Here is a 26,297-nt window from a genome sequence, read left to right as displayed (position 1 = left end):
TTATTTCCCAATATTATATGCCAGTGGTGCCCAAAGTCGCTCCTGGAGGGCCGGCATCCTGCATGTTTTAGTTCTCTCAATGGTGGTAGCAACGACCTTTTCAGCATGTCAATGTTCTTAGGCCATCATTTGATCCAGGTGTTTTAAACCAGGGAGAGAACCAAAACATGCAGGATGCAGGCCCTCCAGGACCGACTTTGGGCATCCCTGTTATATGCAGTTGCCCTGCGACAGACTGGCGACCTGTCCAGGGTGAACCCAGCCTCTCGCCCGGAACGTCAGCTGGAGATAGACACCAGAACCCATCCTGACCCCACTAGGGACAAGGGCGTAAGGAAATTAATGGATGGATGGATGGATGGATATTACATATATACAGTCACAAAAAATAAAGAAAAAATAATTAGAACAGCTAATTTTTATTCATAACAGCAGATGGTTTTAACGTAGTGCTGTTAATGCATCTGGACTATTAATTTCATCACAGAAAGCAGGCAGCAGCAGGCAGCAGCAGCAGCAGCAGCAGCAGCTCTATGTTTCTAGTGCTGGGTGGAGGCAACGCCCCCGGTCAGCCTCCTGCCTTCCTGCTGACAAGAAGCACATGACCAGGCGTGTTTACACCTGCAGACACGTACTTAGTACGCACACCGTGACGGTCCCGCTGCCTGTCTGTCAAGCCAAGACAAAGATTTGACCTTGTGTCAGGACGTGATTTGCTTTGGGGACGCTGTCTCGGTGAGTGGGTTATGTGTAAATTAGCCTCATTGTCTCTGGTTGTCCTCCTCCTTGAGGAGGCGGCTAGCTTCTCTTCCGTAGCAGCAGCTGCTAGGCTAATGTGCTAACCTGTCAGTGGGTTAGGTCACTGCAGCACCTTTACTGTCCTACTAATTTAAAACTACCTCCTTAAAAATGTTTTTTTTTACCCCAAAATACTGTATTTCTGACATAGGAGTTCACAGTATTTTTGTCCTTTCATGTCACATAGTGTTTGAGCTCCAGCAACTATATCGGAGCTGCTTGTCTTAATTTATAGGGATTTTGAATGGATTTTGGGAGAAAACCTGTGTGACAGCTGCAACGTTTTGTTTTTTTAGATAAATGTAGTCAAACTGTAATACCCGTTTCCACTCAATTGTTCAGTGTTTAAAGTGTGTGTAAGCTGTCACGCAGGTAGCATTACCTGCTGAGTGAGCTCTAATCATTAGCAGCTGCACAGTTTTACCTTCAGCCTGGCCGCTGCAGTAATAACTTGGTTTACATGCATCTTAGCGCAATTAATAAGACGTTACTTGCTGCTGTCTTCTCTAGTTTTGCAAACTAATAAAAAAAAACTATGTGCACAAGCTTTACTAAATCTATTATTTATATAAAACTTTAGAAAGCTAAAAGCCCATTTTTAACGTGAAAAGGGATGTTTGGTGCATGTTTATGAGGTTTGTAACCACCTGTTTATAAACCAGAGATCAGAATTAGTTAGTTTTCCCTTGTTCGGCTCTGATTGGTGACATGAACTTCCTCCATTCAAAGTCGGTAAAATCATCAACCTACTGAATATATTTGGAAGCACTGTTTGCATTTAGTAGAAGCAAGGTTAGAGAGGCGGTCCGATGCATGTACGGAGATGATCTTTTGATTCCTTTAGTTTCCGTTTGATTCAGAGCAACTCTCATTATGAAAAAAGGTACAGCAGATTTGTTTTTCTCTTTTGTGCTGTAAAACATTGGAGGAAAGAATAGAATGAACAAAGAAAACCAGAAATCTGGTAGCCTGGAATAGACTGATTGATGCAGCTGTAATTCTTGCCAACAATCTCTCCCTGTATTAATGGTAGTTTGCATTTTGTTTCTCAGCTCCAGGGAGCCTCTGCTCATCTGTCCCCAGCAGAAAGTGTCCAGCTTCGGTCACTGGTTTGAGGAAGCCCGTCTTCTTGACGGCTACCATGAACGACACAGATGTAGAACGTACGTTTTCATGCTAAAGTCTTTCTTTGTCACAACTTTTTAAATTGAAATGTTCTGACTTAAGTTTTCTGTTCTCATTTACATGTAACTACAAGTAAATGTAGTTACTTGTAGTTACATGTAACTACATGTAGTTACTACAAGCAACATGTAGTTACTACATTAAGTAACATGAAGAAAAAAAACTATGTTTGTTTCTTCTTATGTATGAAGAAACAAACATATGAAGCTGTTTTTTTAATCTGCAGAGGTGACTCTGGCTCTGCTAGATGCAGCCAATGATAAGGACTCTGAGGTCCAGGATCAGGTCAGAAAGTCTATGTTGACTCTGGGAAAACAGCAGCCAGACCGAGTGCTGGCCATGTGCCAGGACTACCTTGTGAAGAATCCCAAGGTAAAACTTCAGGATATTCACTTATTGTCTTTAAATTTTGTTACAATCATTAGGCCTAAATTAAATGAGATGGAGCTGGATTAATTCTAAAACTTTCTTTTGGAAAATGTTAATTTTTAATTCTTTTTTTTAATCTAAACTTCTGCAAATTGGTTGATGCAGTTGTTTGCTTTGAGACACCTGGTGACCTACAAATAAGGAAATGAAACTGTGTCAAAGCTACTTCAGAAGCACCAGAGGTTTCACTATGTAATCTTGAAAACGGCATCAAAAGATAAACTAAGACTATAGAGAGAAGAATAGACGTGATTTGATTTACATGGTGTCATTTTATTGGTACACAGGTTTTAATTCAGCCTTTTGTTTCTAACACAACTGAACAAATCAAGTTTAACAGTAATGTTTGAGGTTTAAATGTGAAACATAAATAGATTTAGCTTTGACTTAGTTTACTTTTACATTAGTTCTGTGATCTGACTCAGTTCATGACTGTACACCGTGTTCCAAATAATTATGCAAATTGGATTTAAGTGTCCATAAAGATTAAATTTTTTGTTGTGCTATTAAATTTATAGATGGTATTGTGTGTCAGGGCTCTTTGAATCACTATAATTAATTTCAGAGAGTTCACAAGTTCAATGGATGTAAGAATTGTGCAGGTGATATCAAAGAAGGTCCTATGTTAACATGTAACTCGGTCTGGTAAGATGATTTTGATTGAAATAGCTTTTGATTTTAGTACATGTGACCACTTAATGCTGCACATTCAAAGAATGACCGTTTAATGTTCTTTATAATCCATAAAATTTTTAGAAAATCTGCTGTGCATAATAATTTGGAAAAGTGAATTTTGAGTTTTTTATTTTTGAAAAAAATACTGTTCTCATGGGGAGCTTTGTTCAGTAAAATTTGAATTATACTGTAATAGTTCATGAGACTTGAAAATTATACTGACCACCATTTAAGAAAACCTGAGAAAATATCACTTGCATAATAATTTGGAACACGGTGTATAATACTGATCCATCTTATCACACCACCACAGCCGTTGATCTCTCCATCTTTGGTTCACTGTGACATTGCAATCAGGTAGTTTTAACAGACATGCACGATGCAACACACAAAGCAGAGGAGGGCATTTTACCTGACACACTCTGTATTTCTGGGAATCTTCACATATTTTTATGCCTTCTTCATAATCTGCTCTTCCTCGGTTTTCCTCTTGCAGCTGGTAGTGAGTCACAGAGTTGTGATTCTTCAGACCATTGAGCTGATTGTTGGCTGCAGGATAGAGGAGGTCAGTGCTCCCAGAATAAAAAGCATCATCTCCCTGGCTTCAGAGGAAATGACCAGATCCAAGGTGAAATGACCGCTCCTTTATTTTTTATTTAAAATAACACAAAGTAAATAACATCCACAGACTGATAATAATGTTTTGTTCTTATCATGCCCTCTTGTCTAAGGATGTCGTTCCTGACTGGCAGCAGGCGGCCAGTAACATCTTGGTTGCCGTGGGAAACAAACACATCAATGACATCATGGAGGAGATACTGAGCAAGTTCCAGCCAGGGGTCCTACCTCACTTCTTCGTGGTTCAAACGCTGGCCAACCTCTCTGACTCAAACGGTGAGACACAGAAAGGGGGAAGAAACATTTCAATCTCTAGTGAGGTAACCACCACAGAGTGGCTCACGTGAACCAACTCGCCAGCCACTGACCGGGAAATCACAACTCTGGCAGGAAAGCATTGAGACTCTGTCGGGAGAAGAACAGGAACCTGTTTAACCTGCTCAGAAACGTTCCCACTATTTAGTGTTTTACTAGAACGAACCGGTTCCACTGACATTAAGACTCGCTCAAAGGTTCCTACACCTTTGAGAGGTTATCCTGCCATGGAAAAGGAAATATGTTATAATATGTTGAATTCTATTAAACATATTATAAAAGATTGTTTCATCTTTCTTAACACGTACATAAGTTATAACTATAAACAAAGGTTTGGTAAATATTACAGTTCACACTGACAGACTGGTTTTAGCAGATTTTTGCCTCATGACTAAAAGACTAAGGGCCACACACTTACTGGGCTTTCTGGGGATGTATCAAAAACACTAAGGGCAGCTGAAAACATCAAACTCTCTATTATTTTGTGCCGACTCTTCATGACGACTGTCACCGACGTGTTCAGACTGATGGAATTATGGGTAAAATTGTATTGAGAGAATTGTGTAGCGAGTTCTCAGTTTGTTGTTCATGTATGTCAAATTATGTTCTATGTATTTATTGAACAGTCTTATCAATTGGAGTCAATATATGCTCCCCTAGAAAAGAGACATTATTTCTAATCCTCTAACATTTCACAAGAACTATTGTGAGGAACTTGTAGGAAGTTTCCTCCAAAAGCTTTCTTGCAAAGTTCCAAAAGGACTCATTCCAGTGCTGTAAAAAAGATTATTTTCAGTGGTTTTGTTATAATATAATTTCTCAATATTTTTATTTTCTAGTTTATGGGATGGTGCCATTCCTGAATGCCATCTTGGGAACCATGTTGCCAATGCTGGGCATGGCCAAACAGGACAACATGAAGTGGGTATTTTCATCCGGTAAGAACCTCCCACCTTTCCGCTCACGTTTTATCTTACAGAACTGACTAAGAATTTCAAACACTTGTTCTCGGATGTTCTGTATAATAACGATGGAACACAAAGTGACACCTTCAGGATAAGTAAACTCCCCATTTCCTGCTCCTCCTCCTCTGTTTCGTGCTTGTCGCTCTCTCTCCTGCTGTTTTCCCTGTCCTCCTCATGCTGTCCTTGCAGCGCTGTGTCATTTCAGTGACAGCATCCTGGAGTACCTGGCCAACCTGGACAAAGCTCCAGATCCCACAGTCAGAAAAGACACATTCTCCAGTGAAATCTTTGCAGCTTTTGACATTCTCTTCAATAACTGGTTACAAAGCAGGGAGCCCAAGGTAAAGGATCCTCCAGATCAATACAGACAGTTGAACAAGATGACATGAAAAATATCAGCCTACAAACACAACCTATAGGTAGCATAACGTCGTATGTTTGGGGTGTAATTGGGAAGATTTTTATCCTGTGGAGAAGTAAAAGTCCCAAAGAAATACAAGAATCCTCTGTTTGTAATGAGTCTGCGTTAAAGAGTGCTACCGAGTAACAACTCCTCCACTGTTCTCCTTAATTGAAGTCGATGTTGGATCCATTTAGAGATTTCCTGACAGACGACCAGATCCTCCTAGGGTTTTTTTCATTTACTTTATTTAACTTGTAAATAAAGTTAGATGTTGTCCTGGGACTCTCTTCTGATTTCCTCCCTTGCGGAGCGGTGAATGTGCAGTCTGTCTCATCCGTCACCTCGTATCCTGTGTCCTCCAGCTGAGGCTGACAGTGGGTGAGGCGGTGGGCTCTATGTGTCACCTGATGGCCAGTGATAAACTGGAGGAGCAGCTCCCCAGAATCTTCCCCGCCATCATGTCCCTGTACAAGAAAAACACCGAGCACTACGTCATCAGTAAGGTGGGCACAAAAAGTCCAGAACAGTCAGGTTGTTGACTACAACAGGACACTCTTTGAGTTAGCTTGAGGCTAAGAGTTTTCTGTTTGGTCCGAACAGAGCTTGTGCCACGTCCTCGAAGCGTCGGTCAGCATGGGCAGCAGAGTCCTGGAGACGCAGCTGGACGGTCTCCTCTTGGCTCTGCATCAGCAGGTAAAGCCACGTCAACGCCTGGTTAGAGGCCGCAGCACCAGTTTGAGTGACCCTGATTGTTCTCTTTAGTGGTGTCACATGTCTTGTAATCGTAGTCATAGTCATGTGGTTTCATGGACTTTGACAGCACTTGAATAATGCTTGTTATTGCAGAAATTTACCACAAATGACTGGATGGATGCGCAAAAAATCTGTAAACATTGTAAAAGGGCCTTTTTTTTGTTTTGTTTTTTGTCAGCAAAGCAAAGTTGTTTGACCAGAAGTTTGTAAAAAAATGGACAAAGCATAGATAAGTGTGATTGGTTTGTCATTGCTTCTTGTTCACATTATTATTGAAGAGAGAAATTTGCTGCCATTATCAGTCATTGAATTTTTAGCTTTATTGGCTGGTTTTTTTAACCCAATAATCAAATCTTTGTCAGATCAGTTCCTGACATTACTTTACAATATGTAGGTTATTAATAAGTGACACAGACTTGAAGGTTGTTGAATTCATTTCAGGTGTGCTTAAAGATGAAGTCAAATTAAGCATTGAAATATAACAAGATATTTAAAAGGACTTTTCTGAAACATGTCAATAAATACACAACTTAGTTCATTGAGGCTATAAGTGAGAGTAAGACTTAAAACAGAAAAAGAGTATAATCTGTTTTCTTATTTAATGTAATAGACAGTCATTACTGTCTCAGCAAAGCCTCCTTGCTAATTTAAAGAACTAGTGAACTTTCACAACTTGACGGCAGGAATAAAAGCACATGTTGTTCAAATTTCTTCTTGTATTATAATTCTTAAAGAAAAATCTGAATGGGTTGTGATTGGTTTAGGCACTTTGACGCAATGCAAAACAATTAAATGGAAAATTAGTACATCTTTAAGTTCACACGTGCAAATCAAGTTACAGACACTGTTTGGATCCGAATGAGTTGCATTAAATTAGATATGATCAGATCAGAAATCAGTACAACGTTTCCTTCGTCTCCTGCAGGTTTCTGCTCCTGTTGATTACAGCGACCCTCCTACTGTCAAGAACCACAACGAAGTCTTGCGTTGCTTCAGCTTGCTCGGTACTGGTTCTGTTTTTATTTCTACATATGTATTAAAATGGGAAGGGTGACCACAATGTCTATGTGGCAATGTTTAAACCCCATCCAACCGGCTGATCTATCGGATGTAGCTCTATGGAGTCACAAGTGCAGTAATGAGATCATGCATTAGCGTGTTGGCTCTGTCTCCGCCACATAATCTCGTTAACTGTGAAAGTTGCTCCACAACTTCTCCCCCTTCACTTGCTTGCTTGTTTTTTTTTTTCTGGCTTTAGCTTTTTCTATTTAGTTATTTATTTTATTAATATGTTTACTTTTTTGTCAACTTTGTCCGTCTCAGTTTTTTTATTCCTTTGCTTGTTCTTGCTCTCCTCTCCCACTAGCCAACTCTTTTCCAGACCGGCTGGTCATGTACGTTCTGCAGCGGTTGGAGAATAGCAACGAGCGCAGCAGGACGGGCTCCCTGGCTGTGCTTCGTCACCTCATAAACTCCTCCTGTAAGGAAAATGCTGCAACCACACGCCACAAATTAAATTTTTTAACATAGCTTCTATGAATACTTTCACCTTTTATGCGCATGCCGTGTTGCAGCTTCTACAATGGAGAGCAAAAAGCTTCTGATTCTGGCCAGTATTAGACAGCCGATGGCAGACCACAGCAACAAGGTAACATCATAACGGTGCAAAGAGACATTCATTTTATTCTGGGGGACAGCCTGTCCTTTTTTCTTTTGGTCACTTTTCTTATGCAAGATGGAAAAATATGGAGTTTGATGTGTTTTCCATGCGTGCATAAGTATGGAAAAATATTTTGTAGACTGTGTTTCCGTGTTCATAGTTGGCAGAACAAACATCTAAGATTTAACCTGCGCCAATCACACTGCTTTTAAACTTTTCTTAATATGGAAGATAAACTCTCAGATATGGATGGATAGAGATCAATCTATCAACTGATGATTGTAGAAATATTCAGTTCAGAATGAACTTTTGTTCTTATGTTTTTCAAAAAGGGCAGAAGGTGGGAAAAGTTTGAAATTTTGACAATGATTTAGATAATAGTTAAGAACAGTATTTCCACTTCTGCATGTTGCCTTGTGTCTGACTATCTGGATACGTCTGTTTCGCAGGTGAAGAAGCGTGTGGTCCAGGTGATCAGCGCCATGGCACATCATGGTTACCTGGAATTAGAGGGAGGGGAATTACTGGTCCGATTCATAGTTCAAAACTGTGCTCTGCACGACACATACCAGGTAAAAAAAAAACAACTTGAAACATCTGTTCCAGCTTCCCACTTTTGTGGAATTTAATGGGTCCGACTTAGTAATTCATCAAAAAACATTGTGTGGTGGATCATGTTCCACCAAAGCTGATTTGGCACAAAAAAAATAAGACGGCAGATTTACAAGCAGACAGGTGCAATAAAATAAAGCAACAAACTCATTAGTGAAGCATATAAGAGATCTGCAGATGGTAGGAGATAAAATTGTACCTAATCAGCTTAATGGTCCAGCTAAGATTAAAGTTGTTTAATGACTCCTGAAGCTAACTAATTAACAGTGTCTAGACAAAAGTTGCTTCTTTTATATTTTTTGCACTTTTTATGAAAGTAAAATGTATTCCTATGAATATTTGCTCCTCTGTGTCTCAAAGTCCCACCAAAGAGCAACGAGCGATCCAGAGGAGGTGACCAATGAGGCACTAAGGACGATGTGTGACAGCACCCTCCATCTCCTCACCACCACCGTTGGCCGCCTCGCTGACGTAAATGTCTAAATGTCTCTGATGTGTTCATGGATAATGAATGCTGATATTCTTACCTTGAATTTACCTTTATGATTTGGTTTGAAGGTGCTTTGGCCCAAGTTGCTGTACTATCTGACGCCTTCACAGTTCAGCAATGCCACCACTCCTCTCTGCAAGAGTCTCATCGTGTTGGGGAACAAGAAAAAAAGCAACCAGGAGCCCAGCTTCAAGATTGATTTTACACAGGAGGGTTAGTACACTGTTTTTACTGATCAGTAAAAAAAAAATTACACTGTTATCGCACTCTGACAGTGTGATGAATGTGAGCCGTTATTTAATCAGAAAAGCAACTATTATTTATGCTGCTTCTAAAACAATGTTGATATTTACAGTTGTGCTATCTTTAATAATTATTTCTAGTCATTTTGCAAAGCAGATTAACTTTTGCTGAGGAAAATCTTTGCAATTTTCAGGCTATGATTTCTTGATATACTTGATATACTGAAATACATTTTCTCTGTTAATTTGGTGTAGGTGTAAAATATGCAAATAAGTATTGGAAGTAAATCTTCAAACTGAAAAAAAGTGTTTCTTACAGTTTGTCTTGTTCTTATGATAAATTTCACGTTCACACATTCTTCTCTTTCTATCCTCACCACCAGTTAATCTCCCATCTCCTCAAACTCTAATGATCAGGCTGCTGGTAAGTCAATTTGCACATTACAAATGAGCCATAAGCTCATATGCTAAAAGAAGGATTTGCATATGTTTCTTCTCTGCATCTAGAGTGTAAAATAGGGGCTGTAGAAAACTGATTATTAAGTGATGGAAGAGACGGGGAGGAACAGATTGTGATTGAATGGGGGGGAAAATTAATTGCATATTTGTCTTTCTGACTAAGTCTTGGTTACACCCTGCAGTATATTATGACTTACTTCTCTGTGATGTCAGATTTTTTTTTCCTCCTAGCCTGTTTAGGACTCCAGCTGTAGATTTTTTTGAAACAATTTTTACAGAACTGTGTCGCTGTGTTCTAGGTCAACGCAGCGTTTCCTTTTAATAGCAGAGGCCATGGACCGCCGTCGCTCTCACTCCTACAGATCCTCAGCATCAACATTCACCCCAAAACAGAAACGGTTTGGGAGAAGGAAATTCCTCCTCTGCTTTCACTGCTAGAGGGTGTGGAAACTGTTTCCTTATTAATTTGAGTAGATTGTAGTAAAGTGTGCAGGTTTTCTTTTTGTATGATCACACTTTACCTGCTTGGTGTTATTATTATTATTTTCAGAGTCAACAGCAGAGAGTCTGGATAAGAAGAAGTGGGATGAGAAACTACTAGAGGTGGGTTTTTGTTGTCAATAATAATAATAGAAGAATGTGAACTTTTGCCAGTAATTATTAGCCTTTTGCGTACGACTAGATGTTAGTAGAATTGATATTTAGCTGTCTGAAATATTGCTGTTTGAAATTGCCTCCAGCTCTTGTCTCAAACCCTAACGTCAATTGAAGATGACAAGTGGGTCTGTCAGTTTGCTGCTGAAGCAACAAGATACCTCTCGACATACAACAACGCCCTGGAGGAGAAGGTATTGTGTGTGTGTGTGTGTGTGTAATAAGTTTTATTTTTGTATGTCTAAAATTAAGGCCTTGAAATATAAGTTGGTGTTAAATATGTTAAATTTTGTTGTGGCAGGACAATTTTATGTCTTTTTTTTCTCACACATCTTTTCCGTCAGACAAGAAAGTTTGAGTCGCACACAAACATCTTCATTGAGTTCTGTGACTCAAGGGTCACCAATATACCCTTGCTAGCTAGCCAGTTAGCTTTGTCATCTTTATTGTTGGCCCAACACCGGGTTCACACTTTTTGCTATGCTTGATTGTAATGTAGCAAGCTCTCCTGACTGTCCACTCTTTTTTTTCTTTTTCTGTCTTAAATATAATTCATTAAACATCAAAATGTCTTTAAAAGCCTTAAAGTTGACTTGCTGTAATCTACAAATACCCTGTTTGAGTTTGGGGTTTTATTAACTTCCCGTTTTGGAGAAGCTACTGACATGCCACACAGTAAACGTGTTATTCAAGTCAAAAGTTGCGGCTTATAAGATTTCCAATAAAGTCTCTGAACTCGCTACGTAATTAGTAAAAGGATATTAAAGGGTCACTAGACAAAGTATTGAAGTTCAGGTTCCATAACCTAAATGTATATGAAAGATTTGTTAAGATTACATATTTCTATTGTACAGGGCAAGATGTGGTGCAAAATATGTTAACGTCTATGATTGTGCAAACTTATCAGTGTCAAGGGTTCAACATTTAACAGCATTTAAAACTGTCTAATAAAGAGTAGAAAACAAATCCCTTTCTGCTCTTTTAGAGCTTCCTGTACCGATGTATCGGAGTGACTCTCCAGCAGTGTTTCAATAAGGAGGTTGTGAAGAAGCAGCTACAGGAAGTCCTCCTCGCAGCGCGACACAATGATGCAATTGAAAGAGAGGTAATTGAAACATAAAACAAAACAAGTTATGTCCATCATTAATTTCTGCTTTACATCAGTCTAACTTTTAACTTTGCTCCTCAGGGAGTGGCGATGGGCGTCGGTCTGTGTGCCAACAGCCATTTAGAGGGAGCGTTAGCCAAGCTTGATGAGTTTGGCAAATCGGACGCATTCAAAAAGTCGCCGAGCATCTTCAACCTGCTCAAAGTACAAACTGTGAAACCCTCTCAAATGGGAAATGTTTTGTCCCAGTTCCTGCAAAGAGTTTTACTGTCCGCTTTCTTGCCACAGGAGCGCAATGAAGTTGAGGTGGAGAAGGTGAAGAGCACATTAATCCTGTGCTATGGCCACGTGGCGCTGAACGCACCTCCAGAGAAGATTCTCAACCGCATCGATCAGGACATTTTGCGCTGCATCAGCAAACACTTCAACACCAAGGTACGGAGCATGCTGGTAGAAAGAGGCAGCGATTACGAAACCAACCGCCTATGCAGATAATTCAGACAACTTCCTCACTGTGATGACAGTAATATTTATTATCAGTGAACAGTGGCTTTGTCTAAGCTCCTCTTTATTGTGGGAAGTTCTGCAGGTTCACTTCTGTGCTGCTGAACTGAAGTGACAGTTGATAGCAAGCTGATGGTTGTTTAGATAAAGATTTATATTTAGAAATAATCTTGTAGCATGCTTGTAATAAATGCAGGACACATTTAGTGACTAGTTTTGCATTAATATATTTGCAATCATTGCAAAAAACAAGGGAAACAATCTTGAAGCTGGCCTGTAACATCTGACCAGCATCATAATATGATTCAGATCAACGTTTAGTTTCTGATTAGACGGATATTTAAAGTCCCTTTTTTCTTCCCACCACAACCAGGCATGCCATCATTCATTTAATCCTTCTCTTGTTATGTGTTTATTCAGCATAAGATGTCATGATCAGTTTATAAATGTAGTAACGGTTTGTTTTTGTGCTGTTTATCATTTATCCCATCACACTTTGGGTTATTTCTGATCATGTGACCTTTCAGCCTAAACTGCATAGAAATTGAGAGTTTTTATATGAGCTCATTACATTGTCACCTCTTTTTATACAGGTTCTTGGGATTAAAGTAGAGACAAAGGTATTGTTACAGGGTTAAAGGGTTTTGTTTTGTTACTTCTGTTTGTTTCATCTTGCTCCTCCTAGTTTTCCTCTCTGGGTAATTTTGCTACATACTTGCCTGACGGCTCTAAAGTCAGAACAACGCAGCTTGATCTTAATGAAACAAACGCATTTCCTTTAAGCTTTTGCTGACCTTGCTTAAGGTCCACAGTAACAAATTATTGCTTAACTAAATCATGTGTGGTTGTAGACCTGATGATAATTAGAGGCATGCATTCACATCATGTGAACTTTATGTACATCTGTTTATTTTGTTTGACACCAGGTGTCAATAGAGTGATGAAGGTCTTCATTGTTATTAAAATCTAACTAAATTCAATTTAGAAGATACTGTGTCTCCACTTTAGATCATGTACAAAAGAAATAGCCAGTTATTGTATCATTTATCATCACTTTGAGCATTTTATTTTTTTAAATCATGATAGTAATTGTGATTTGTTGTCACAATAAGCTCTAATAAGATGATGTTTACAAACCCTAAAGCTAACCATAAGCTTACGATTGGAGTTAAATGCAGTCAAAGCCATATTGACAAATCAAACTGCAATGCATTTTTTAAATATGTATTCTTTTACATTTATTATTGCTTCAACAGAAACCTACATTCCTCAAATCTCTTACCACATCTCATGCCATTCTCAACCTTATTTCATAAATATCTACATTTCTTTCTTGATTCTACTTTCTTTTTTTCTTGGTAGTTGCTTAAAGGCGGACTGCTCTTAAATTACTCATCAGCGACTCACCCTCGGTGTGAATTGCTCTTGTAATTTCCTAACTCTTAATTTCTCCGAGGCTTTAGGCTCACCCGATGCTTTTTAGACGGGGAGCCTGCTATTGATCTGCTGTTTTTCCAATCACTTCTAAATCTGCAACTAGGATTTCAGATTTCTCTCCATCTTTGGGCATGGAGGATCAATCTTCAACAGCATTTTGGATTGATTAAAATGATTGCTTTGCTGGGTGCTTTGCTCTTATGGTTGTGTTCACTATCAATAAAAATCAGTCTGCTGGAGTAGTTCTTGCATTTCATTCCTGTGCTTGTTTTTGTCGGTCTTTGCCTTGATTCAGGACCTGACTATGAAGCTCAGTTTGATCCAGAGCGTTGGGCTCATAGCTAAAGCCATCAGTAGATGTGTGAAGAAACAAGGCTACATCTTCTCCCGCAAGCAGGAGCTCATCACTGTTATGCTGGCCAGTATTATTACTATTTACCAGCTAACTTGTAGTTTCATCGAAATTACTGTAATATTTACCTTAATTTTTTTTTTTTTAATTCCTGTCTTCTGATTTCACGGATCAGGATTTCATCAAGTCAGAGCCGTCTGACTCATTAAAGACTCCAGTACGCCCCCTGGTGATGACAACCTGTGCCAACCTCGTGTATCCTTTATTTCTCTAAAGCCTCTGGGTTTTCTGTGTCGTGTTGCAGGAGTACGATTGAATGATGATCCAAATTTTCTAAAATGTTAAACAGCAAAAGGCTGGCATTAACACATTCACATTTACTACTTTTGTTTAAATTCACTTGATGAGTATAAAATGTAATAAAAAAACACTTGGTAGGTAATAAATAAAGCTTTTTCATGCTTGACATAAAACCAGTCATCACTGGTCTACTACATGAATGTTCAGGTGGCTGTTGTGGTTTGCCACATGGCAAAAAAATTATTCGTTTTTGTTTTGTAAAATCATGATTTTATTACAATAATTCTACATAAAAAAAATCTTAACAAAGGGCATTCCCAATGCTGGTCACATCTGCACAGCTGACACAATGTGTCGCACGATGCGGCTTTCATGATAATGTTGTTCTGGAGCATTAATAGTAACTGTATTATGTTAATAATATATTATTGCCATGTTGTTTATTAAAACCAGTAATCATTTCCTCCCTTCAGTATGAGCCAAAGGAGGAAAATAAAACTGAAATGTCTGAGGTGGAGAATAAAACTAAATTCATAGATTTTGTCTCCCAGATGATCCCACAGTTTCTCTTCATTGTCAGCAATTTCGGATCCTTCATGATCTAATATTGCCACAGGCGTTTGCCCTCGCTTTCTTCCAGAGTTTAATCTTTAACTGCGAGTGCTTCAGGTCCCTGGACCCTCCGCTAAGTGAGAATGAGAGCTTTGACTTGCTCAAGGTGTGTGTAAACGGCGTGTTCTCCCTGCCACCCGACACACACACGCCAGAGAAAACTAAAGACGAGGAGATCCTCGACCCCAAGCAGAGAAAGGTGACTCGCAGATGAAATGTCTAGTCAGATGCACACTATTTAGGTTGATATTGGTCTGAATCCGTCACTTTATGTTTTATTTTCATGGCAGTAGTCGAATAAAAACGCTCTCGTCTCGTCCCTCTAGGTTTTATACAAAGACACGCTGGCTGCTTTGCAGGAGCTTCTGAGGAGCATACTGGCCAGGGATCCCAGTCCGGACGGCTTGCAGGGTATCTTTAAGGTGGAGCCTCATGTCTATTCTTATGAGATCATCAGTGCAGCTTAATCTTTATGTATTCATGCTGGTGGTGTGTGTTGTTAAGAAGGAAAGTTATTAGGTTAGCTTAAACTTTTGGAAAAAGCATGGCTCTCCTCTCCTCCTGTTAGCCGGGTCGCAAGCGGATCTCGTCACAGCTGGCAAGGAGACGGCAGGCACAATGACGTCACAGATCACATAGTTTAATTCATACTAAGCACCGCATGAATCCGTTAACAGAGCTGCAGAGGTACAGAGATATACATTTTATACAGACAACATGAAACAGACAACACGAAAACACATAAGACAGACAAAGGCGCCCACGTGGAGAAAAGATGAAAAAAACTCTCCCCTCTCCGGTGATGACCTGAAACTATAAACCAAAAGGGTGTTTCCCTATTTAATATATGCAAAGAAGGCGTTCTGCTCTTCGACCAATTAGAACCCCCTCAGGCCCCCAAAGAAAGTTGGGACTTCCTGATTTATAGCAAAGGTGTCTGTTTTTTATCTAAGCAGAGGGCGGACTACCCCGTGGTCATCTCTGCCTGATACGGAAGATCCCTGGCGCCAAACGTCCTAAGATGAGATTTCACAGACACCTGCGTAGCCCCCACTCCCATTGGAATGCAAATTTATTGCTCTGTTGTGTCAATGGGGAAGAAAAGGCCCTGCTTCCCCCATGCTCCACAGAAAACTGTTCCAAATAAAGTGTTGGCTATCCCTTTACAGATGTCGTAAGATTAAGTGTATTTTAGCATTAAATAATCATTTTCCTTAGCAATGTCTATTCAATTTTGAACTTGATTGGCTGAATATGTGGTGATTATCCTTGTTTAGACAATACAGTTACAACAAAAAACAGAAAATATCTCTTTATTATAGCCAGTCAGTCAAGTAAATGATATATCCACCTTCTTTTGTGTTTACACATATGTTTAAAGTTTGTGTTGTATTGTTTTTGTGTGTTAATTTTACCTTCAGAGCCAAACGTTTTGTTTTCATCCTTTGCAGCACATTGAGTCATGGCTGGGCTCTGTACATGACCACGAGAGGGAGAGGGCCATTACAGCCACCTCTAACCTGCTGGCTTACTACCTGGAGAACCTGACTGTCAAGGTACACATTAACACATCACACAGAGGGCCAAATGCATCTTTAAACCTCACAATGATCAAGACTTAAGTGATCTGCCATTTCTTTAGACTGCTTTTTATTGCACAGCCCACATGTTTTTGTGATTAAAGAATTGACTCTAATATTGTTTCTCTTTGGTTGAACTAATAATTGTTCCAACTGTTACATTTTGCTTGTTTATGCATCCCCATGTCTGCAGTGTATGGTGTCTTTCCACAACCTGGGAGCTCTGCTGGGCCGGCTGTCTCCCCGCTGCTCTGACCCTCTGCCTGCTGTACGCGCCGCGGCTGTCAACTGCATTTACACGCTGCTTTCTATACAGCTACGATACGAAGGTACCCACACTCACCCTTATGATGTATGACAGTTTTACAGAGGCTTAAGGGATTTGCACTGTAATATTTTTGTTTTGTGTTTCCCAGGATTCTCCTTGGACTACAGAGATGAAGGTGTTGAAGGTCTGCTGACTCTAAAGGAAGCTCTGGAGAACCCGGACCATTCAGTGCTTTACAAGACCTGTTCAGATCTCACAAAGGTGAATGTGGATGTTTTTCAAGAGCAGTGTTGTTGTGCCATGCAGTTAATTAAAAACAGGAATAATAAATAGTTCTTGTTGTCTCTTTGGCTGGCATTATCGCAAAATATGTTACAACTTTGAGTCTACAACCACCCCTACTGTGTTACTATTATTTATTTGAAATGTAGCTTAGAGCAGTTGGTTGCACCAGGTCTAATTTACAGGGATGAATGCAAATGTGTGATGTACTTTCTCCTGCATTTTTTTTTTGTCCTCTTAATTATGCCAAACACATACATTGAATTTTGGGATGTTAATGAACTGCAGTGTTGACATTTTCCTACAGTAATAAACATATCAGCAAGTCTTCATCACAATGTCAGTTTAAGATTCCTACCAAGTGTTTTATGAGCCTGAAAAGCTCAGCGGTGTGTAACTGCATGTTCTCCTGCGTGTGTCAGGTGATGAGTAAGCGTCTGCCTCAGCAGCAGCTGACGACGCTGGTCTTCATGTTGTTTGAAGGGCTGGTCGACAGTCAGGCCAACTGCTGCAGAGCTTCGTCCGTCGTCTTAAACACTCTGCTGAAAAACAGGGGAGCCGGATTACAAGATCTGGTAAACACATGGGACACACACGCTCAGCCACATTAGGGTTGCTGACGTCTAATATCGCGAGGTGACGTAACTCGTGGCGTGTGTGCTGGCTCTGCAGGTCCCAGAAATGTTGGAGGTTCTGCATGTGCGTCTCCAAAGCATTACAGAGGAGCAGGTACTAACTTGTGTTACATTTTTGTTTTTGTGCACTTGCTTTGTGTGTTTCCAAATATGGCTTGCCATAACATTAGAGCCTTCAAGAAAACGGTTGTGTGCTTAAATGTCATTTTATCAATGAATTTCTGTATTTTGCCAAATTGCATTAATGTGTACAAAAAAGTCTGATTGTTTTACTTTAAGAAGATCTCACCGAATGCAGATTCCCATTTATTTATAACAGTTTAATTTTGTAGTTATATTGATATATTTTTGGCACAATTGGCTCTTTGAGTACATTCATAATCAGATCCACCTGCTTGGATTTGCTATTGAACCATAATAAATGAAACACTAACCAACACTTTGATGTGTAATGACGGCACTTGGCAAAATGCAATGTTTCAGTTGTTGATGACTTTGTACTTTTTGTGTTTTCATGGTGTAAGGGTAAGTTAACTTTATTTCTACAGCATATTTTCAGCAGCAAGGCAATTCAAAGTGCTTCACCTGAATTAAAATGAAATACAAACACAATAACAAACCAAAGGATAGAGCAAAAGAAGAAAAATAATCTAATAATGTTGATCCAAAGTATATAAACTAGATACTCCTGTTCAGGGTTGGTAGATAAATATAAATAAGTCTAATTTCTTTTCTGGGTTGGAAGAATATGAGTCTAAAAAGTAGTTGCTAAGGTAGTCTTTTTTTTATTCTAAGTTTGTTATAATCTCTGTTCTGGGTTGCAACAGTAGGTAATCTAAAAAGGATAATGTAGCACTTTGAACTGCCTTGTTCCAGAAAAGTGCAATTGATTGATTGATAATCTTAATGTGGCCTGAAGTAAAAATGAGTTTGGCACCTCTGATCTGAAATCATGATGAAATGTTTGCATTGTGCTTGTGTTTTTATATTTAAAGGTGAGAGTAGCAGTGGGACAGACTGTACTGATCCTGGCTTCTCAGCATCTGCAGACTGTCATCAACACTCTAGTTAACCAACCACTTCCATATGACAGGTACACAAAACCACCTGCAGTAAAATGCTTCATCAGACTTCTTCATTCCTCTAAATACTCATGTTTTATTTGTATTTGTTTCACCCTTTTATTTTTTGAATTAATCTGCTAGTGCTAAATGTTTCTGCTTCCTCAGCTGGACCAGTGAGATGTGGATGGCGATGGGAGCGGATCCCATTGTAGCCAATCAGATCATGGAGATGGTGATGGAGAAGCTCGTCATCACAGCACCCTATGTTGACAAGAAGGAGTCGATGATGAGGGGAGGCATGACAAAAGTGGCCACCAATCAGCCACTGGCAGTAAGTGGGACATTCAAGCGCCTTCAGTTTGAAAATATCCCAGTGCTGATTGATATAAAGTCTAAAGCAGATTATGTGGTGTGAAATTAAATCTAGTCTAGAGAAAAATAGAGTCGACTTTATGTGTAGGAGACAAAGGTAATGTTATCGATGCATGTTTATGTGTCCAGATGACGTGCGGCCTAAAGGAGCTGCTGTTGAACGGTCAGTCTCAGGAGCCAGCACTCAGCCTGTTCCCTCAGCTCTTCGCCTGTCTCACCGTCAGACTGGGAGCGAGCGTCGGAGTCATGCCACCCAAAGACAACAACCATAAACACTCTAGTTCCCTGCATGTAGCAGGGTACGTAGCTTTAGATTGTTTTTATTGGTGTATTTCAGGGATCGGCTGCCTGTAAAAATCCAAAGAGCAATTTTACTTGTCTAGAGATGGAGGTAAACCAGCCTTCCTTGTGTTTTTTTTATGTCTATACACCTATTTAATCTTTTGGTTTTATACATATTTACTATAGTACATTTTTAAATTGTGAAATAATTTTTTTTTTCCTCCATCACTTTTTTTTTGCAATATAACAAAGTAAAAAAAGAAACATTAAATTAAAATTTCTTACTCACCTCTCCACCTACTCTTTCCAATTTATTCACATGGTAAGTTGGAAATTCACTGTATAATTTTAATTTCAATTCATTCATTCATTCATTTTCCTCTAATAACATTATCAATGGCACTTCCAACGTAAAAAACAAGTCACTCTCTTTCACATGAAATACTTTCACATTTGGTAGAATTTAATACAGAAGGTTTTACTGGGTTTTAATTAGGTTTTGGTTTTAAAATAAAAGAAAAACGACAATTTTTTTTACAAAAAAAGGAATAAAATGCACTTTTCTCTAGAAAAACGAGGCTAATTGAACCCTCTTGATGAAATAAAGCATATTTTAGAGCAAGGTCTCTTGTAATATTATCATACTGCTGTGAATAGCCTTTTGCAGTTGCATCATATTTATCAATAATCTTAATTTATTTCTGTATATTGTTTGGTCAAAGTTTTTAAGCGCCGCCATTGGGGCTGAATTGCAACACGGTGCTGCAGACTAGTTGTTTTACTTTAGTAAAGATATATTTTGTGTTGCAGGGTTGCAGCCGAGGCTCTGAGAATCCTGTTGGCCCGAGCTCAGCTGGATGAGGTGATGAAACGGCTCGATGAAGACGATGCCTGGGATGCAATGAAGGAGCTAAATACACACGTTACCGGGGTAACGCTACTAGCAAGGTAAACACACAGAAGCAAAACCTGGCTGGACAATATAAAAATAAAAAGAAATCTAAGCTACACAGAAGTACAGTAATGTTTATATGTAGACCTTTTATTACATACAGAGGATGCAGATGTGAAATTAGGTCATTTTCCCACTCTATATTCTGTACTGGCTTGTACTTTTGGTTATGTATGTCTTGTTTATAGAGCAATGGCGAAGCATGCTGGTCCCAGACTGCCTGCGATCGTAGAGTGTCTCTGTCCGTCCCTGAACAACATCTACGAATGCCAGAGGATTACCGTCACTGCTTTCTTTTCTGAGGTGAGAAACTGTTTGTAGCAAGCGTGCTTCCTAACAAGCATGCTAACTTAAAACGCCAATGCTTTCTGCTGCTGTAGCTTTGATGACTTGGCCAATAGAAAAACAATTTAACTAAAGACGGAGAATCGCGTCGCAGGAAGCTCTGATCCCTTTTGTTCAGTAACAGACGAAGTTTGCATTCGTTATTTTCCTCCGGCTCATTTTCTGCGCCCAGCTGCTGAACCATCATGTGGCGACTGAGCTGATGCTGATAGACGTCCTGATGAACAACATGATGGAGAGGATATCGGATCCCTGCTGCACCGTTCGCATGCTGGCTGTGCGAGGACTCGGCAACTTAGCAGTGGGATCGCCAGGAAAGGTACACCAACATATGAAAGGTCAACCTGGCCACCGTTCGCACTCTGAGGTGGCTGTAGCCTAACTTGTCGCTCTCTCCTGTTAGGTGAATAAATACGCCAAGGAGCTGCTTGCAGCCATGAGCTCAGGAATGGAGGAGAAAGACGATCCAGGTGAGCAAACAACAACAGTTTGGTGTCAGAAATGTTTTGTTTTACTTTTGACTGGAAACTGACTGGTTATTTATGGTTTTCTCAGGTAAACTGATTACCCTGGAGGCCATGTCCGGTCTGTCTAAAGTTCTTCTTCACCTGGACAAGAACAATGTCCACTTACTGGTGGTCTACATCTTCATGAAGATTAGACCCTTCTTAGAAAGTGTAAGTTAATAAAATCCTTTATGAAATAGTTTGTTTTTTAAAAAATGTTTCCTTTAGCTGTGTGATTTTTTTTTCTTTTCCCCTTTTGAAAGATAATAAAAAATGTGGTCATTCTCCCCCATATGCAGGATTTTCTCCTGTCCCAGTCAGTTTAGGTTTATATTCTCCTTAATCCATATCAGATATGAATTAAAGGACAAACATTATTATCCCTAAAAATAAAAATTCCCTTAGCTTCCCTTTCTTACTTTATTAAAATTACTCATTAATTTTGGACATTTGCCTCATTCTTTAATATTTTACAGATTTTTCAAACAATCCTTTTTAACATAATTGTCAACATTTATTTCTGTTATTACCAGTGCTGTAGCCGTATTATTATTTTGCTTCTTTATACTGAACAGCATAATTTTTTATGAAACATGTCACTTAGAGCTGCACAGTGATAGAAAAATGTATAATAATGATACTATTTCCTAAATATATTATTGCTATGCAGAAAGTGAAACAGTTGCAGTTCAATGCATTGTGCTGTTGTAATCTTTTACACTAAACATGGCTCATACTTTAGATCTTGGTTTTAAGATATCTTTTCATTCTCCTGTCCCAACGATGTGTATTTTCTCCTGAATGATCACCTGTGTAAGCTGAAGTTTTTCAGACCTCAGCAGGTTTCAGCTCTACATCGAGGCCCATGATCTAACGGATCCATCTGGCCGCGTGTTTGTGCAGGACAATGACGATATCCGTTGCGCTTCCATCCTCCTAATGGGCAACCTGTCCAAGTTTGGCTCGGGAGAGCAGGTTTTCAAAGACCAGATCCACAACGTTCTGGTCAGCTTACTGTTGCACCTGGTGGACCCAAACGCTCAAGTGGTGAAGGTACAGGAGGACCAGGAACAATTTAAGCTGCTGCTTTAACTTTTTCATTCACGAATCTCCTCTGCTGTCAATCGATGTTGAATTTTTCAGGCGTGTAAATATGCGATGCGAGTGTGTGCTCCTGTCGTTGGGTCGGAGCAGATCACAGCCATGTTTCAGAACCACCTCCACGAGGACAAAAGTTTGCACTACGGAGAGTTCATCAACGATCTCACAAAGTACCTGGTGAGACAGATTTTGGCCGCTTTTATTTAGAAATATTTGTTTCTCTGTTTGGAAAAAAACCCCAAAAAAACATCAAAGCGTTAAAGTCTTTTTGCAGAACATTCTCTTGAGTTGCTCTAAAGGAGTTATGACGTTGTTGTACCAGCAGACAGTATGTTTGTTGTTGTTGTTGGTTATTGATCAGTGCTGATTTTGTTGCTTGTAGATTCAGGACTTTCCCGGCATGCTGAACTTCTACCACATCTCCGTCGTCCAGTTCTTCAAGAGCAACTGGGCTGAAGTCAGAGCTGCAGCGGCCATGTTTATAGGTACAGCAGCTTTCTGCAATACCTCTTTCACTGTAAACATTAGTTTAACAGTGAAACAAAACTAATTCAGTTTTTGTTCATGAGGGAAATGCCTGTGCATCTCAGTTAAACAGAATATCATTGAGAAGGTAAATTATTTCTGTTTTCAAATGGTGATGATTGTGGCTTGCAGCAGATGAAAACCCCAAACCTGGCTTCAGAAAATTAGGATATTGCATAGATTACATTCCCTCTGGGTTTTAGGTGAGTAGAGTTTGCAGGCCAGTCCAGCACAGTGATTTCATGTTTCTGTTGCCAGATGATGTGGCCGAAAAACGTATCACAATTGAAGTGTCTTAAATCAGTCTTTCGATAATTATTGATTAGTTTTTGTTTTAAATATTTGAAATACTGCAAAAATGGGTGACGTGACCATTCCTGTTTCATCTACAGTTTCCTCTCAAGCTCTTGTACTGATTTTCTCCTTCGATTTCATGCCGCCATTTTGTATTTTTAAGCACTTATGGAGCATGCTGGTGAAACAACACGTCTGTCTGCAGGTGAAAGTCTCAACCAAAGTTTCAGGAGATTCAGTATAAAGAAACACGTATCAGTGGAACCTATGCTAGATAATGTCAGGAGATTACAAACTCTACCACACTTTTTCCTTCCACTCCACTTTCCATTCAAGTGCTAGTACACAGAACAACCAGCTGGCGTTCGTCGTGTTAGACCTCCTTAGATTATGCCTATTCAATGAACCGGTGATGGCTAAAGGCTATGACAAACATCAGCTGATGTGTGTTAGTGTAATTAAAACCATTATTCCGGTCAATCTTGCTTGGATTTGCTTTTGACATGTTGCAATGACGATGTCCACCATTAGGGTTCCTCCTGGGGAATATTCAGCAGGAGCACCTCTCTCACCTCAACATGGGCACCATCTCCAAAGGTACGTTCGGCAGTTGCCTTTAAATCAACGGGGTTGGTTTAAGGGTTGTGAACCCTCACAGGTTAATTGTGTCTCTGCGCACAGGTTTAGTGGTGCTGCTGCAGGATCCAGATCCTGTGGTGAGGATAAAGGCGGCCGAAGCTATGGGACACTTCCACTGACACCTGGACAATCAGCTGTGGAAAAGACTGAGAGGTTTTTCTTAACAAAAAAAAAAAAAAAAGAAAGAAAAAAAGAGTGCAGTGGTCAACTAGATCTGAGTAATACATTCAATACAATTTTTTTTTTTAAAAAGCAGGAAATAAAAAAATTTTAGTTTATAAAACAACCTGTACGCCGTAAATGTGTAGCCTTTATATAAAGCGATCCTTATAACTTGATCTCAACATCTATGAAAACCAAACTGAAACAAGACAGAAGAGAACAAATAACCAGTCTTATTTATATGATCATATCAACCGATGAAGAGAGAAAATTCACTGTCATAAAAAACAAAAATGCACATTCAGTTAAGAATCAGCAGCTTCTTTTGTTTCATTATGATACTTGAGAGACGTGATATATATAAATGTATTTTAGCGACCAACAACTGTGTCTATAGTGTTTACTGTTCAGTGTGGCAATACCAGAAATACGTTGTGTTCCTAACACTGAAATATACAATATGAAGTTATTCCAAAGGTGAATGTGTTCAAAAATGAATATTTTATGTAGTATCTTTCAATATTACATCATCATGCAAGTGGTATTTGTTTGCAGATGATACTTTAATATCAGTTTGGCTTGTAATTTATTGTTATCACATCATGACTCTGCAGAAGTAAAACAGATGCACGATTCAGAATTTAATTGGTTTATTAAAGTTCTGCTCTGTGGTCCATTTTCAGTAGGTATTATTATCCAGCAATAACTAAACAGCAGCTAACCAACGGCTGCTTTTTTGATAACTAGCATGCTTTTGCTAGTTATACATTATGGGTTTGTTTAGAACAGACATGTTGGGCCAGCAAGATATTGAACACTTTTAGTTTCATACCCTCTGGTTTATTAATGCCCCATCGCATTAATAAGCTAGTTGCTTTTAAAACGCTACATCTGAAAGTCCTGTGGAACGTCTTGATGCCCAGGTTTGTTTCTTAGAATCAGCCTCATCAGTTTGGATAAAGTCTGTTATTCTGTTTCAATCCACACTGCCACTTTCTGCGTACATTTTCCAACGATCTGCATAACTTGTAAGCACACTCAGTCATATTTTTAGATCATGACATCTGAGCCAGATAAAACAAATCATTAGCAACTCTTAGCTAACCGCTTCGTGAGACAGAATATCCCAGCGTAGCCATACTCTCACCTGTGCCAAATGTCTGTTTTTTCTTATTACATTAAAACTGTAGAAATAATCAAAATAACTTCCGATCTGATCCGGGTAGTTTTCTCTCATTTAAGGCACTTTTTCCTTCCCGGTAGTAAATTAATTAAAGTGTTAGAATGGAGAGAAGTACATTGTTTGTTGTTAAGTATACCTCTGAATTATCTGTTGCACTTTGACCTCTGGCATGCAGTTCCTGATCTGAGAGCTTCCTGGCAAGCTGCCATGAAATCCCATTAGTTACAAAGTAAATGAGCAGCTGCTGCTTTCATCGTTTCTACGTCCTGCTGAACAGAAGAACCTGTTCTTGATATCTGTGGTAAAACCTGAAGGATCTTTTAGTCATCCATTTGTTTGCCACACCACTAACTTGTCATAATGACAGCAAGCCAAATGTTGATTGGAATGTTACATCTCAAATTTTCTTCAAACCGGGACTCGTGTCTTAGTACTTTTAACACTAGGGTTTAAGATCAATTGTATTTTTTTGTTTTGTTGTGTTTTGTTGTTTTTTTAACATGTGATGGTATGATGTAATGATGGTACTATTTCAAATAAATAAACATGCTGATGTGTGGATGTCTTATTTTTATGTGCTACAGAAGAGCGAGACGACAATGTCGTTTATTGTGTTAAATATAAAGGAGCTAAAAGATTCGAGTGTGTTACTGAGTTTATGTTTTTTGCTGAAATTTTCACTGAAATAACGTGAATTTCTGCCGCAGCAGAGATCAACACACTATTTTAAATGTCACCATGAATTATAGGGAACAACCATGAATGGATTACAATGTAAAATTGTTAAATTGTCCTTTTTCTTTCATGTATTTGCTACAGTTATTGGCACCACTGGGACAGCTGTGCAAAACCTTATAAACATGAGTGTTATGAAACCTTGGTGGACTCATGATCCCACTCTGAAGCTTTCTAAGACTCTGAAAATTATTTTCCGATAAACATCAAGTGATGTCCTTTTTAGCTGAATGATGTGTTCTTGTCTCTTTCCCATATTGCACATGAAAATAGGAATACTGTATTGCAATGTTCTTTCCTCATGACACCATCTAATTTATTAAGTAAGTGCACCAGTCCCTCTTGCAGCAAAACTCAAAATGATGCTGCCGCCACAGTACGGTCTTCTCAGGCTTGTAGGAAACAATTTTTTTTTCTCCCTAAACTTGACAATGATCTTCATGACAAAAACATTTTAGCTTTTGTTTTATCAGATCACAAAACATCTTTCCAAAAAATTAAGATCTCGGTTCCTGAACCGATTTCCAAACCACAGTCAGGATTTTTATGTTGCTTCTGGAGTTATGGCGTTTTCCTCTTTGAGTTGTTTTACAGTTATTATGCTTTCCTACCAGCTCCAGCCACCATCTTCCTTTGGGCTCTTACTTTTCTTCTGCGGCTCGTTTGCACGTTTAGAACTGAAATGCGTCCATCATTGGGACAAAAATTCATCCCCTTTCTGAACATGCATGGAGATTTCCATGTGTTTATACCTTTGACGTTGTTGCCAAATAGTGATGCAAACACTCAATTATTAATGTA

The 26,297-nt window shown here is 39.2% G+C and overlaps 1 protein-coding gene across 2 annotated transcripts; it reads left to right on the top strand.

Moving 5' to 3' along the window:
- The first annotated feature begins 583 nt into the window (after nucleotides 1-583).
- mroh1 (maestro heat like repeat family member 1) lies at nucleotides 584-25,320 on the top strand. Of its 2 annotated transcripts, XM_014468759.2 has the most exons (45): nucleotides 584-735; nucleotides 1,851-1,961; nucleotides 2,210-2,355; nucleotides 3,584-3,715; nucleotides 3,819-3,981; nucleotides 4,860-4,958; nucleotides 5,175-5,326; nucleotides 5,751-5,891; nucleotides 5,989-6,081; nucleotides 7,067-7,145; nucleotides 7,508-7,621; nucleotides 7,716-7,789; nucleotides 8,251-8,373; nucleotides 8,774-8,884; nucleotides 8,972-9,116; nucleotides 9,529-9,569; nucleotides 9,904-10,045; nucleotides 10,155-10,207; nucleotides 10,345-10,452; nucleotides 11,244-11,363; nucleotides 11,448-11,570; nucleotides 11,655-11,801; nucleotides 12,464-12,490; nucleotides 13,603-13,725; nucleotides 13,835-13,914; nucleotides 14,629-14,770; nucleotides 14,898-14,993; nucleotides 16,023-16,127; nucleotides 16,345-16,480; nucleotides 16,568-16,680; nucleotides 17,124-17,276; nucleotides 17,374-17,430; nucleotides 18,332-18,429; nucleotides 18,566-18,731; nucleotides 18,902-19,071; nucleotides 19,865-20,002; nucleotides 20,195-20,309; nucleotides 20,524-20,670; nucleotides 20,755-20,821; nucleotides 20,907-21,028; nucleotides 21,761-21,910; nucleotides 22,001-22,135; nucleotides 22,341-22,443; nucleotides 23,309-23,374; nucleotides 23,459-25,320. In XM_014468759.2, exons 2-45 carry the CDS (start codon nucleotides 1,940-1,942, stop codon nucleotides 23,533-23,535), a joined length of 4,914 nt encoding a protein of 1,637 aa, XP_014324245.1. In that variant the 5' UTR covers nucleotides 584-735; nucleotides 1,851-1,939; the 3' UTR covers nucleotides 23,536-25,320. The 2 variants fall into 2 exon arrangements, with proteins under 2 accessions (XP_014324245.1, XP_023186689.1); XM_023330921.1 differs by lacking the exon at nucleotides 12,464-12,490.
- The last annotated feature ends 977 nt before the right edge of the window (nucleotides 25,321-26,297 follow it).

The sequence above is a fragment of the Xiphophorus maculatus genome, chromosome 3, assembly GCF_002775205.1.
Source record: "Xiphophorus maculatus strain JP 163 A chromosome 3, X_maculatus-5.0-male, whole genome shotgun sequence".
In the NCBI taxonomy this organism is placed as follows: domain Eukaryota; kingdom Metazoa; phylum Chordata; class Actinopteri; order Cyprinodontiformes; family Poeciliidae; genus Xiphophorus; species Xiphophorus maculatus.
Note: the sequence above shows the minus strand (reverse complement) of the source record. Positions and strands in the feature narration are given on the sequence as shown.